Consider the following 14270-nt stretch of genomic DNA (forward strand, 5'->3'; position numbering starts at 1 on the left):
GGATGTAATTACCATATATCTTAGGAAACCTAAGTCTATGAAACCTTCAAAGATAAAAATGGAAAACCATTATGAAAATACCAAATTAAGTAGACTAATAAATACTAGTTAATTAGGCAACAAGAAAAATGTTAATTTCAAAATATCTGAACTTTAGAAAAAGCACTGCAAAATTCTCCATTATCATATTTTAATTGTTGAAATCTGGTCACATTGGGAGGGGAGGTTAGAGAACTCACTCTCAACTAATTGATTTAAAATAGCATAAGAGAACATCAGTTCTAAACTTGTAAGGCACAATAGTAATCACATAGTGTAACAGAGAATGACCTGCCAATATTTAATGTTAGCGGGGTGGGGGGCGGCGGGCGGGGAGTACAAGATTTAAAATGTAAACACAAAGCTAATTAAGGACTCTGAATTTGTTTCACCTTCAAAATCCATGAGATGGGTCAAGTATGTACTATGTTTCCATATAATATAATCAGCAGCATCAGTCATTTTCTTGTAACTAAAACTGGTCTATCTTTTGCAAGTTACCACATACAGTCTCTCGCAGTTATTTTATAGGCACTGTAAAATTAGAATTAAATTAGAAAAATCTGAAAGGCCTAGTGTTCGTGGAACCGATTTCAAAAAGTGTAAGTTTCAAGTACCCGAACTGGCTGCAGGAAATCTGGCAGAATCCCAAGTATACTTCAGATGAATTTAACTTTTTTCAAAAGAGCTTTGAGATTAAAATGAAATAATGTTACACTTTGGTAGCCTATCCTTTTCCTGGGTTCACCACAGTGTAGAGTGACACAATTTTAAAGCTTTTTAGAAAAGAACTTTTATGCCCTGTCTTACTCAGCTTTAATTTTACCAAGTAGGAAACAAGCTGAAAGGACTCATGAGTTGTTCATAGGTCCCAAAACAAACTAGTGGTAGAAAAAGGATCAAAACTCAGGTCTGCAAATTTCATTACTTCTACTAAACATTGATACTCAAAATAATAAAGCTATTAGAAATCAGTCCCATGCCTCCAAACCTCTAAAATTAGTGGAGAGAGTTAATGCTCAATCCCCCTAGATTCCAGAATCAGGCCACATCAAGCTGCAGAACTACATAAGGCGAAATTCAAGAAGTTCTTCTCAATCACCAACTGCTTCCTCTACCTAAATTGTTAGGCAAACCGAGCCCTTCTATGGATATATTTGGAAGATTTTGGTTTGTTTGGCAAGTGGTTATGTGGGATTACTGGTTTGGTCTGAAGAAGCAGAATGAGGTTTGAGGCAAGAGGACAGGGGACATCAGAGTACGTAAGAGTAACCTAGCAAACTCGTAATTTAAACACTACAAGTTTTCTAAATTAGGCTTGACAGCTTGTAAGCCTAATTGGTGGTCCGTCCAGAAATTATCTAGCCATGTACTATGAAAAATAGACACATTTATTGAAGATACAGGAAACATTGTACACAATGAAGCCTCAGTCCCCTTCAGGTAGGCACCTTTGGGGCCTCACACAGCTTGTCTTCCACTGTTCAAAACACTGCAAAATCCTTTGTTGGGTTTGCCACAAGCTGCCGCGTTGTATGTTCCTGAATCTCATCGACAGACTGAAATCTCTTCCCTTTCAAAGATGATTTTAGTTTTGGGAAAAGCCAGAAGTCACAGGGCACAAAATCACCTGGGTGATTTGAACTTACACACACACACACACGGCAGCACAAGATGTGATGAAAGAGCAGGCACCTTGTCGTGATGAAGCTGCCAACCACCAGCTGTCTAGAGCTGTAGCTGTTTTCATCATATTGCATCTCTCAACTGACAAAGAACACTGAGGTAGTACTTCTTTTTTATTGTTTGGTCTGGAGGGGTGTACTCATAATGGACAATACCTCCCCAATCAAAACCATAGTTAACACACAATCTTAAACTGTTGCAATTTTACCATGCCTTCTTCAGGCGTAGAGAACCAGGCAACTTCCATCAGGACAACTAGACCTTCATTGCCTGATCATACTTGTAGCCACAAGACCCAAAATTCAACTCTGGTTATGACTTTCTTGAGGAAATCTGGTTCACCGGTAGCTGTTTGAATCAAGTCATTAGCAACTTGCAGGACAATGTTCCTTCTGCTCTAGTAGGAGAAGCCACAGAATGAATTTTGCCACAATGTGTTTCATGCCAGGATCCTGTGTCAAAATCTTGGATATAGTAGTTTTTAGAATCCCCAGATCAACTTCTAGTTCTTGCGTTGTCAGTTGCCAATATTTGGTGATTGCAGCCCAAACACGTTCACCATTCTCAGATGTTGTGCTTGCCCCAGGCCTTCTAGAACACGGATCCCTTTGAACAGATTCTCAACCGTCTTTGAAGCATTTGTGCCACACTTTAATTTGCACTGCACTCATTGCATTGTCCCCAAAAGTCTTCTGAATTATCCAAATAGTTTCCATGGAGGAATGTTCAAGCTGAACACAAAATTTGATGCAAATTCACTCTCTTCACTCAGTCACTTTGAATGGGATGGCCATATGGTACATGCTCACTCAACCACGACTACTGCCCCCCCGATGATTAGTATAGCTAAGTTGTCATTGTTCACCCATGCACTTTCTAGTCCACTCTCCTTGGCTGTCAGGTTACACTGATATCATGCAAAAACCGTTTTATATTAATGATGGATGGACTTTTTTTCTGGACAGACCCCATGTGCCCTAAAGCAGTAGTTTTGTAAGTGTTGTCCAGGACCCTTGAGGAATTCCCAGATCAAAACTATCTCATAATAAAATCAAGATGACTGTTTTTTTCTCCTCATTCTATCGTTAAGAACAATGTTTTCACAGAGCTATACAGATTTGAGATTAAAAAAACTGAATGCAGAGCAGATACAAAAGTCTAGTAGTATCTTCTTCTATTAAGACAGGCATTAAGGAGGTATTTGATGTCTACTTTCAGTTTTAGAAATATTTCTCATAGAAAAATTACATGTTATCATGTAATGGGTTTATAATTGACAATATGAATGTTTCAAATTTATCAGTGTTAATTTTTAACATGGTAAATATAACAGAGTTCACCTATACAAAACTCCCAATGTTCATGAGTGTCAAGAGGTCTTGAGACTGAAAGTTTAAAAAAGGCTGCTCTAAAAGACTAGCACTGAACAGTTACTGATCCACTCATCTGCTCTCCTTCAATTCAAACAGCCTTTTAGTACTTCAAGGTTGCTTTTCTCTTAAAAAAAAAAAAAAAAAGCATCTCCCTTTCTCCTCTCTCTGAAACACATCCTACTACTACTTTCCAAGTTAAACTATGGACAAGAAAGTTAATCCTGGAATTGCTTCATGAATTGTTAATAAAGAATAGTTCATAAAATAACAACATCAAAGATAGCACTCACTGTAACAAAGAATTTCATGGAATAAATTTTTATTTTTTAATTAAGGAGAATATCTTTAAAAGCAAGATTCATTACAGGGAATAGATCTTGAGAGCCCCAAACCTAAAAGCTCCAAAATATGCAGATATTTGGTAACAATAAGATTTGGAAGATAATGTTGACTTCTCAACAAATCAAAATTGGTGAAAAATACTTAGAAGGGAAGAATTCAATCACGTCTTTATATGGGAATTAAACAATTTTTCTAAATAAAGAACTCTAGAGGCCTCTCTTTAAAAGAGCTACCAATAAACACCATTTATCTAAAACAGTCTATGTGATATCTGTAAATCCTATCATTATTTAGATTAGGAAGCAGAAGGCATTCCACAACCTTTTCCTAAATATTCACCAAAGGCTAGGTAGGCTCTGTGTTAAACACACCACAGTAAATGTTCATCACAGGATTTAGCAGGGAACTACATGTGAATATCTTAATCTAACACTAAAAAAATAAGGTAATTTCTACTTAACTTTCAACAGTTAACTTAATAAATATGAATCACCATACAACCAAATGTCTACAGTGATCTAAATAATATTGTTACTGATTTCAAAGATAGATGTACAACTTTAAAACTGCAGAGGATAAAAACATTCTTAGAAAACCCTATTCCTTACTTTAACTTAGGTCAAAATAATGTTCACCTCTTCATTTATTTTCATTACAAATATATTAGGTAAAAGGTAATTTTATGTTTTACTCACTACTCAAAAACTTCTATCAGAAGAGATTTTTATGACAATGAAAATCAGTCTTTAAATAACCTTCAGAAATATTCAGAAGTCCACTTCTCAGGTAAAATTAAATTTATAGTTTGTAACAGATGTATGTGTCATAACCACTGAGTGTATTATAAGGTAAAAGACCACTATATGGATATTAATTACATACCTATTATTGAAATCTACAGTAAGGGGGAAGGAACCCTGATTCTGAAAACATGTAATATTTAAATTCCTTCTGGTAACAGTTTTTAGTTTCTACTCATAATGAAATTCCCTGACACCCTTTATGATTTGGATCTTTCAAGCCTATATGATGCCATTTGTTTATTCTTTCTGATTTCACATTAACCCCATTTCTTAAAAATTAAAATAATCAGAATTTTTTCCCTGAATAAGGATTTCTAACCAAAACAATGTCTACATGGCTTGCTTGTGTCCTGAACAACTACCAAATCTGAGTTACCAATGATAAATGGAACTTTAGAGATTAGCATTAACTTGTAAATTAATGAGGCTATTTTCCACCGAAAAAGCCATTCGTTTTAAAATCCTGTGCATATCTCTTTGAAAATGACTTATCATAAGCAGTTCAATGGTAGCACCTGTGAAGATTTATCAAGCTACTGTCCCTGCCTTAATACTACCCTTCTAAGTTCTGAGCTGTGATGCTAGGACTTGAATAATAAAGCAAATTAAATTCTGTTTAGCCAGTTGGTCTCCTGGTAAATTCTGCCAATAATGGGTATTAGAGGAACGCTGAATGGCAGGAGAATTGAGAAGCTAAGGAGTCAGGTTCCAGTTTCCAGCTCTGTTATATGCCCCAAACCAGAACTAGCTTCATACCACTTAGAGAAAGGTACCATAATCACCAGCTTGGCAGGGCTCCTCCTTCTTTAAGCACATCAGTTCTGATAACCCCAAACTCTTCCTATTGTTCCTCAGCCCTAAGGGATGATTCACCATGTGTGTTCCCTCAGTTTTCCTTTTTGTTTTTTTTCTGTTCTCAATACATGCACTATCTGTACAGTACCTGCAATACTGTGTATGAAATTGTATTAAATTATCTATGTTAAAACTAGTATGACTTGTTTTCCCAACTACACCCTAACTGAACACCGTATTTAAACCTATTCTACATTTATTTTTATAAAATTATCACTGTCTCAATTTTCTATGGAAATGTACAAACCACACTATTTTGACAAGAGACAAATAATAAACCAAGAGTCTTTCACAATGCCAATTAAGGTATGATGATAGCCTAAATATCCAAGACAAAAATCCATTGGATTCAATCTTTACTTCTATAGTCTTCTTGTTCATTCCTTCCTATAATGTATTTTCCATACGGCTATCTAATATGCTTTTTAAAAATTGACTTTAAAGAGAGAGAGAGAGAGAGAGAGAGAGAAAAGAGGAATGTCAATTTGTTATTCCACTTATTTATGCACTCACTGGTTGATTTTTGAATGTGCCCTGTCTGGTGATCTAACCCATCACCTTGGTATGTTGAGATGATGCTCTAACCAACTGAATTACCATGCCTGGGCTGTTTTAAACTGCAAATATGTTACTTTTCTGACAAAATCAGTAAGTCTCCACTGCCTTTATAAAATTCATATTCCTTAGAAGGATATATAACTCTTTGTGATCTGACCCACACTTATCTCTGTAACATGAACTGCTCTCATTCTGCCACATTATCAAAAATCCTGTAGTTCTCCAAACATGCTATACTATTTCACATTTTAATGTCTTTATAGGTACTGTTCCTTTGCATGTTATACAAATTCCAGGCCACTTAATTGGCTAAATTATATTCAATCTGTTGGGTAGCACTACATGTACTTTAGCACCCTCCTCATTTAAGCTGGGATTCCATCCCAATCTTGAGTGCTCCCAAATCAACTTTAATATGCACTATTTTAATTAGTTATTTTCAGTCTCCACCACAGGCCCCAAAGTTCCTTTAAGATGAGCCACATTTTCTTAGTTCTGTGTATTTACAACCTAGTGTATGCTTAGCAAATAGAAACCTTATTAAATTTTTACTGAAGAAATGTATTAGGACAGGGACTTTCATATAACTAGTGTCTAACAGTATATACGATACATAGTAGACCCTCAAGAAATATATAAAGTTTCTATATTATAGGAAGAGCAGCTCAAGTCAAACCACTTTACAGAAGTTTCACAATCTGAGGCTTTTTATATCTCACATATCTCAATGGTAAAATTTAGCTCCATATAGGAATGCTGACAAAATAATACCATGACGTTGTCTTACACTATCCTCAATTATAGTAAGGTTAGCTCAGTAGTTCCAAAAACATGAAGAAAATGTTAACGTAGATTAAAAAATAGTTTAAAGACATTAAACTCAACAAGACTTGGTGTGAGGGGTTTTTGGGGGGCAATAAAAGTTTAAAAGTTGGCTGTGTTTATATACTTACTGCATCTGAAGTTTTGCTTGGATTATTGCTTGGATTAGAAGAATGTGAATTTGAGCTATGAAGACCACTGTGGTTGTGTGAATTTTCTTGTGGAGAGTAACTGGTCCCTTAAAAAGATAAAAAGTAAATTATTAAGTTCTATTTAATGTTTAATTTAAATTGGTTTTATCACATATCTTACATAAATCCTGAATCATTTTACATAAGCATGAGGAATACATACATATTCATATATATTAATAAGGTATTCATGAGCCAACTAAAGATGTGACTTAATGAGTACATATAGTACATAACTAATATCCTACTGAACAATGTTATGTATAATTAGATGAGCAAAACGTCATCTATATAATTTCTGGCAACTTGTGGGTTTTTTAAAAATAAAACTTTTATTAAGGAAAGAAACACAACATATGTAGAATAAAAAGGCACAAAAATCCAACTGATACAGATCTGAAATTCACAATTATCCAGTACGTTTTTGCAATTACTTTTCAGTTTCTTAAATAGTTTCACCAATTTTTCAACTAAGACAGTATCAGGTTTTCAAAAAGTTAAATCTCAAGGAAGGTATTTGCTTTCAAGATGATACAAATATCATCCGTTTTCTAATAACAGGACCAACTCTACCTAAAAAATGCTGAAATGTAACTCACTCATACGTTTTATGAATAAACTACTACATCAGAGAGATCATTGTGGATGACAGTTTTTATTGTCTCAAGAAAAGCCAAAGTATAAAAATCCAGGCTTACAAAAACATTCATTAATGATGCAAAAACATTCACAAGTCTAATTATATTTTAATTCATTCCACATGTCTATTTTTCAGCATCAAGGCAACAGATTTCAACTGTTTTGTTTTTTAAAATCTGAGCTGGCAATAATATGGAGGCTATATACACTATAATCAACACAAAGTGGAAGAGGGGAGAACAATTTAAATGGTCCAGAAATTACTTAGCAATCAGAACCAGTTTTTTTATGAGTATAAATGAGTAGAACTCCTTTAACTATTTTAATCAACAAAAAAATCCCTAAAAGGATAAAAAAGGTGAACTGGGACAGAGAGAAGTTGATTATAATTAAGGTTTTAGATATCTCTTTCCCTTATCCTCTAAAAATAAATAAATAAATAAATGTTAAAAAGCGTAGTAGGAAGAACAGTTAACATAGCAGGCTTAAGACTGCCAGGCTCAGAAAGGCTTGCTTGCACAACATGCCCTTGGCTGGCATGTGAGAACCTAAATTTCAAGAGTGTTCCCCCAAAGTAACTATGAGAGTTCTCAATGTACATACAAATATAATTAATGTCGAACACCTGCTTGCCCACTGAGACTCCAGACTTTTGGTATAGGCTAGGCAGAGGTGCCTACATAATAAGCCAAATCCAATAAAAGCCTCTGGTACTAAATTTCTAACAAGCTTCCCTGGTACACATCATTTTACAAGTCTTGTCATAGGTGATGGCTAGAGGAATGAAGTATGTCCCGTGTAACTCTAGTGGGAGAAGATTCTCGGAAGCTTGCATCTGGTTTCCTCTAGATTTTGCCCCACATACCCTTTCTCCTTAATTATGCTTTGCATCCTTTCAGTTATAAATCATAACCATGATAATGACTACATACTGGGTCCTATGAGTCCTCTTAGACACTCACCAAATCCTGGGGTAGTCAGAGGACCCCAGCACACTCAGTTACAAAGAAAAATTAATACTCCAAGTCTTAAAGGAAACCTCGGACCTATGTGGAAATTTGTACTTTTCAGATGTAACTCATACATTTTTATTCCACAGGTGAATAAAAGAGAGAACTAGTAATACGGACCACTAAAATATCACATTTAATATTAGTAGAGTTGAGGTTACCACAAAAATGTTAATAAATATGTCAGCAACAATGAAGGAAAAAAGGCCCATCTTATTTACTTAAATGAACCCCAGAGTGATCCACTTAGAAGCCTAGGTTAGATTCTGACATTTGCTTGTATACATTCTTGAGTAAAACGTTCTATGAAGTAACTTAAATCTACAAAGTAAAAGTACCACATTCTAGATTTGTTAAAAGGCATGATAGATACTCTATAAACATGAGGTATGTTTAGGAATGAGGTTCTTTCAAGAGGTTAAGGTCCAGGAATTCATTCCATTTTAGTGTTATGAAAATTTAAAAATTGTCAAGCACCCAATTAAGATCTTACCTCTGAAGAAATGGTATGTGTCCCACCAGCCTAACAGACATTCACTAGACAGTTTTTAGCTGTAGTGTATGTGTTTTAGCTGTAGCATACTACAATAAACAAATCAAAAAACATTCAGCATCAAGGCACATTAGCCTAACACTTTAGTCAAGAGAAAACTGAATCATATGTTCAAAGGGAAATCATTTTCAGAGACAGAAGCTTTTTGAAGAGGCTGTAGATTCTGCACTCCATGAAATAGATTTATCTAAACCACTTCGCAAAGCTAACAACTGAAGTTTGAAAAAACAGAATTAAAATACATATATTGTTAGTAAAAAATAATAAAGTGACACCTTTAAACAGATGCCAAAACTAAGTAAAAGAAGTTTTATAGAAAGTATGTTATGAAAACAGAGGCAATAGAACTTTGCCTCTAGATTCCAATTAGATGAATGTGGTTATGAACTAAAGGCAGGTAGATCTGTACCTAAATAACATGACTTCAATTAGCTAAGCAAGGCTAATTCTCCATAATACAAACTACAATTTATACTATTTTCCAGAACATTTTTGAGATATTTCTTCTGAGCTTTTAAATTTTTCCATGTAGTTCTAAACTGAGGGAATATACAAGCAAAGTGATTATGTACACCCTCTCCCCGGGACAGAGTAATGATACTCATAGTAATGATTTTCTAGAGCCACACCTATAAAGTGCTACAACATAATTTTTTTGAAATCTCCTGTTTTATCTTAAAAATTCACATGATGTTTTACACTCTACCCCATGGTGAATTTGTGTTCCAGGATAAGAACACAAGTTTTTTAAGTAAGCAGTATTAAACATATAATGTAAAGTCTAAGGCTGAGAGAAACAAGCGGTTCATAGAATAGGGCCATGCATAAAAACTTCAACTTGGAATTTTATACTTAAGTCCAGTGTTACAGAAGTGCACAAATGAAGAGAGTATATATGCAGGGGAGAGAGTCTCATGGAAGCTGTTTGACCCAATAAAGTAACAGAAGTAAAAGGTGTTCATTTGGTCCAGTACCCTTTATACTCTCTGTACACTATACAAAGAAAAAAAAAGAAGTCTGTTATTTTATTTTTCATAGATTTTAAAAAACAGATCCAGACGAGATCGGGCGTGTTCAGGGTGGTATGGCCATAGACCAAAAAAAAAAGATCCAGATCCTCACCTGACAATATTGTTTATTGATTTTTTTTTGGGGGGGGGGAGGTGGGGAGGGAGACAGGCAGACACATTAATCGGCTGCCTTCCATACATTCCCCCACCAGGAACTGAACCCACACTCTAGCCTGACTGGGAATCAAACCTGCAACCTTCTGGTGTATGGGACAATGCTCCAATCAACTGAGCCACCTGACCAAGGCAAGGCCACTACTTTAAAGAAAAAAAAATCTTGAGAGAAGTAGTATTTGCATGTAAGTATAATAAAATTGGTTTTAATTGATACACATTTAAAACAACCTTAAGAGATTACAGTTGGGATTGCTTAAGCAAGTCGTAGAGGTTTTCAAAAAAGGAATACTATGATCTTTTCCCTGACAGGATCTTTAATATTTAAAAGGCAGAGTAATTTCTACTTGGCATCCTGTAAACTTTCAGAAGCTGGATTATGAGGTTAAGAAGGATAGAATCCACAGTTTGAGTAAAATGGAGCCCTGGGTGAGTACCCTGGGAAATGGGGGGTGGGGGGGGGGCATGAAACACACCTGACTCAGCAAAAATGGGAATTGATCGATTAGACTTCCCTTCCATTTAGAAAAAGGATCTCGGAAAACAGAGGGAAAGTAAAAGGTGTACACAATTTTAAGCTTTTCAAAAGGTGAAACAATAGTTTTCAATCTCCTAGGGGTAAAATTATTATAGCATTTGAGTAACTGTCCTTACTCAAAACATGACATCAAATCAGAATTTACTACCAGATCCACAGACTTAGAAATTAAGTCTTGAACACCACTCACCCCTTCCTGGTGACTCACTGTGAAACCTCTCATATAGAACTTGAGTGCCACCAGATGCAATTTCAGCGACAGAGTCTTAACAGGCAGCCTGCAGGCAGCGGCAGATCTAAGATGCCTGGAACTTTTGCTGATCTGCCTCTGGGACCTGTGCTAGTAAAGCCGACCTTGGTGTACAGTGTGGTCCTTCCCACACACATGAGACAGCCACAAACTGTGATTACTTATAGCTCCGAACAGGTTACCCAGGGACAGTCACAAGCAGCATCTGACATAGCCCTGCACCAGACTACCTCCCAAGAGGCCCAGAACCAACACAACTAGTGGCCAGCTTCACATAACATCAGAGGAGGATCCAGGAAGTTTCACAAGCCGCATATCCACAGGGAGATCACAGCAGGTACCCAACCCTGATGAGGCAAATTATGCTTCATGTGATCAGCACCTGAATAACAGCTTGCACATTGTCTTGCGAACTGAATCTCATAGTTGGCCAAAACTGAGGGTCAATCCCACACACAAATGGGCCAATAGCAAACAAGACTCAATTGCAACAAGAGGACTCACATAACGTACGCAAAGGACTTTCCTGGAGCACTCAGCTCAAGGGATCAAGGACACTGCAACACTGGACCCTACAGGACACCTACTATGTAAGGCCACCCCACTAAGACTGGGAGTCATAGCAGAACTACCTAATATACACAAACAAACACAAAGAGGCAGCCAAAATGGGAAGACAAACAGGCCCCAAATGAAAGAACAGGAGAAATCTACAGAACTAGAGCTAAATGAAATGGAGATAAGCAATTTATTATAGTGTTGAAAGTAATGGTTATAGGAATGCTCAACAGAATGAAAAAGGACATAGAAAGCATGGAAAATGACCAGTCAGGAACGAAGATAAAAATATCTGAAATGACAAATGCAGTGGAAGCAATAAACAGGATGGATAAAGCAGAGGATCAAATCAGCAATCTGGAAGACAAGGTAGGAAACAAACACCCCATCGGTGCAGCAATAAGAAAAAAGAATTTTTAAAAATGTGGATAGCTTAAGGGACCTTTGGGACAACATGAAGCACAGCAACACCCTCATCATAAAGGTACCAGAATGAGAAAAGAGAGAGCAAGGGATCAAGAACCTATATGAAGAAATAATGACCATAAACATCTCTAACCTGGACGAAGGGAAAAGACTCACAAGTCAGGACACCCAAGCAGAGTCCCAAACAAGACAAAACCAAAGAGATGCACACAAGGACACATAATTAAAATGGCAAAGGTTAAGGACAAAGAGAAAATCTTAAAAGCAGCAAGAGAAAGGCAGTTAGTTACCTACAAGGGAGCTCCCATTAGACTGTCATCTGATTTCTCAACAGAAATATTTCAGGCTAGAAGGGATTGGCATGAAATATTCAAAGTGATAAAAAGCAAAAACCTACAAGAATACTTTAACCAGCATGGCTGTCATTTAAAAATAGAAGAAATAAAGAGCTTCCCAGACAAGAAAAAGGTGAAGGAGTATTACCACCAAGCCAATATTACAAAAGATATTGAAGGGTCTGTTAGAATCTGAAGAAGAGGAGGGGGTGGGAAAAAACAAGTAGAGGGACAAAGAGAAAGGGAAAAGGAAGGAGGGGAGAGGGATAAGGAGGGGAAAAAGAAAAACAGAAGAACATTATGAAAAAAATAAAATGGCAGTAAGTACATATTAATAATCACTTTAAAAGTAAATAAAATGGTCTAATCAAAAGACACAGGGCTGCTGAATGGATAAGAAAATAAGACCTGTATATATGCTGTCTATAAGAGAACCACCTCAGAACAATAGACGCGAAAAGACTTAAAGGGATCAAAAAAGACCTTTCATGCAAATGGACACACTAGATTGGATGGATTTAATTGATATCTTCAGAGCACTTCAACCCAAAGCATCAAATGAGGTCTGTTGAGAAAGTACCCAGCCATGTAATATATTTTTTAAAAAAAAATAGAGATATTTATTGAAGAAGATACAAGAAACATTGTACATAGGACAATGATGCTCCAGTCCCCTTCATAGTAGGTACCTTGGGGCCTCACAGTTCTCCCAGTCACCATCGGCTACCCTGTCATATTTTCCTGAATTTCACTGATGGCCTTAAATCTCTGCTCTTTCAAAGGTGATTTTAGTTTTGGAGAAAGCCAGAAGCTGCAGTGGGCCAAATCTGGGCTGGGGGAGGGGAGGTGGCTAAGCCACCTGGGTGATTTGATGTTTCTCTCTCACACACACACACACACACACACACACACACACACACACACCTCTGCACAAGGCATGATGCATGAGTGGGCACCTTGTGATGAAACTGCCAATCACCAGTTGCCCATAGCTGCAGCCTTGTAAATCACCTGAATGGTTTCCATAGAGGAATGTTCAAGCTTAGTGCAAATCTGATGCAGATTCATTTCTCTACTTGCTCAGTCATTTTGAATGTGATGTCCACATGGTACACATGCTCAATCTATGGTGAATATCACCTCCACCAGCTACTACAGTGAAGTGGTCATTGTTTACACATGGGAATTCCAGTCTACTTTCCTTGGTGGCCAGCTTACAATGATATTACATAAACCCTTCTCATTATGTTAACAACAGCTAGACTTTTTCCAGACAGATCTCATATATATATATTCTTTTTAAGTGCACATGGAATATTTTCTAGGATAGATCTCATGTTATCACACAAAACGAGTCTCAATAAATGTACAGAGACTTAAATCATATCAAGCATCTTCTCTGACCATAATTCCATGAAACTGGAAATCAATCACAAAAAAAGTGAAAACACACACAAAAATATCTAATTGGTTAACCATGGGATCAAAGAAGAAATCAAAAGATACCTTGAAACAAATGAAAATGAGAACACAGTAAAATCCCAACATCTATGAGACACAGGAAAAGCATTCCTAAGAGTGAAATTCGTAACATTATAGGCCTAACTCAAGAAACAAAAAAATGCTCAAATAAACGATCTAACTCTACACTGAAAGGAATTTGAAAAAGAACAAACAAGGCCAAACTGAGTAGAATGAGGGAATAAAGAACAGAAATCAATGAAATAGAGGCTAACAAAAGATTAATGAAACCAAGAGGTGGCTCTCTAAAAAGATAAACAAGATTTATAATCCTTTAACCAGACTCATCAAGAAAAAAAGAGATGACCCAAGCAAATAAAATCAGAAATGAAAGAGGAAAAATAACAACTAACACCAAAGAATAGAAAGGATTGTAAGAAAATATTATGGACAACTATATGCCAACAAACTGGATATTCTGGTCTAAATGGTTAAATTCTCAGAAATTTACACTCTTCTTCCAAAACTAAATCAGGAGGAATCAGAGATTTTGAATAAACAGATTATGACTAGTGAAACTGAAGCAGTAATCAAAAACAACGCCAACAAACAAGAGACCTGGACTGGTTGGCTTCACAGGTGGATTT

The 14270-nt window shown here is 36.3% G+C and overlaps 1 protein-coding gene across 8 annotated transcripts in view; it reads right to left on the minus strand.

Moving 5' to 3' along the window:
- WAC (WW domain containing adaptor with coiled-coil) overlaps positions 1 to 14270 on the minus strand; it is a 93974-nt gene that overhangs the window by 35111 nt on the left and 44593 nt on the right. For all 8 annotated transcript variants that reach the window (XM_053673493.1, XM_053673492.1, XM_053673489.1 and 5 more), the window contains exon 4: positions 6610 to 6716. In XM_053673493.1, the coding sequence (XP_053529468.1) occupies positions 6610 to 6716 (107 nt within the window). The remainder of the gene's footprint in view (positions 1 to 6609; positions 6717 to 14270) is intronic.

This window comes from Artibeus jamaicensis, unplaced genomic scaffold (assembly GCF_021234435.1).
Source record: "Artibeus jamaicensis isolate MK-2021 breed Jamaican fruit bat unplaced genomic scaffold, CSHL_Jam_final contig_867, whole genome shotgun sequence".
In the NCBI taxonomy this organism is placed as follows: Eukaryota; Metazoa; Chordata; class Mammalia; order Chiroptera; family Phyllostomidae; genus Artibeus; species Artibeus jamaicensis.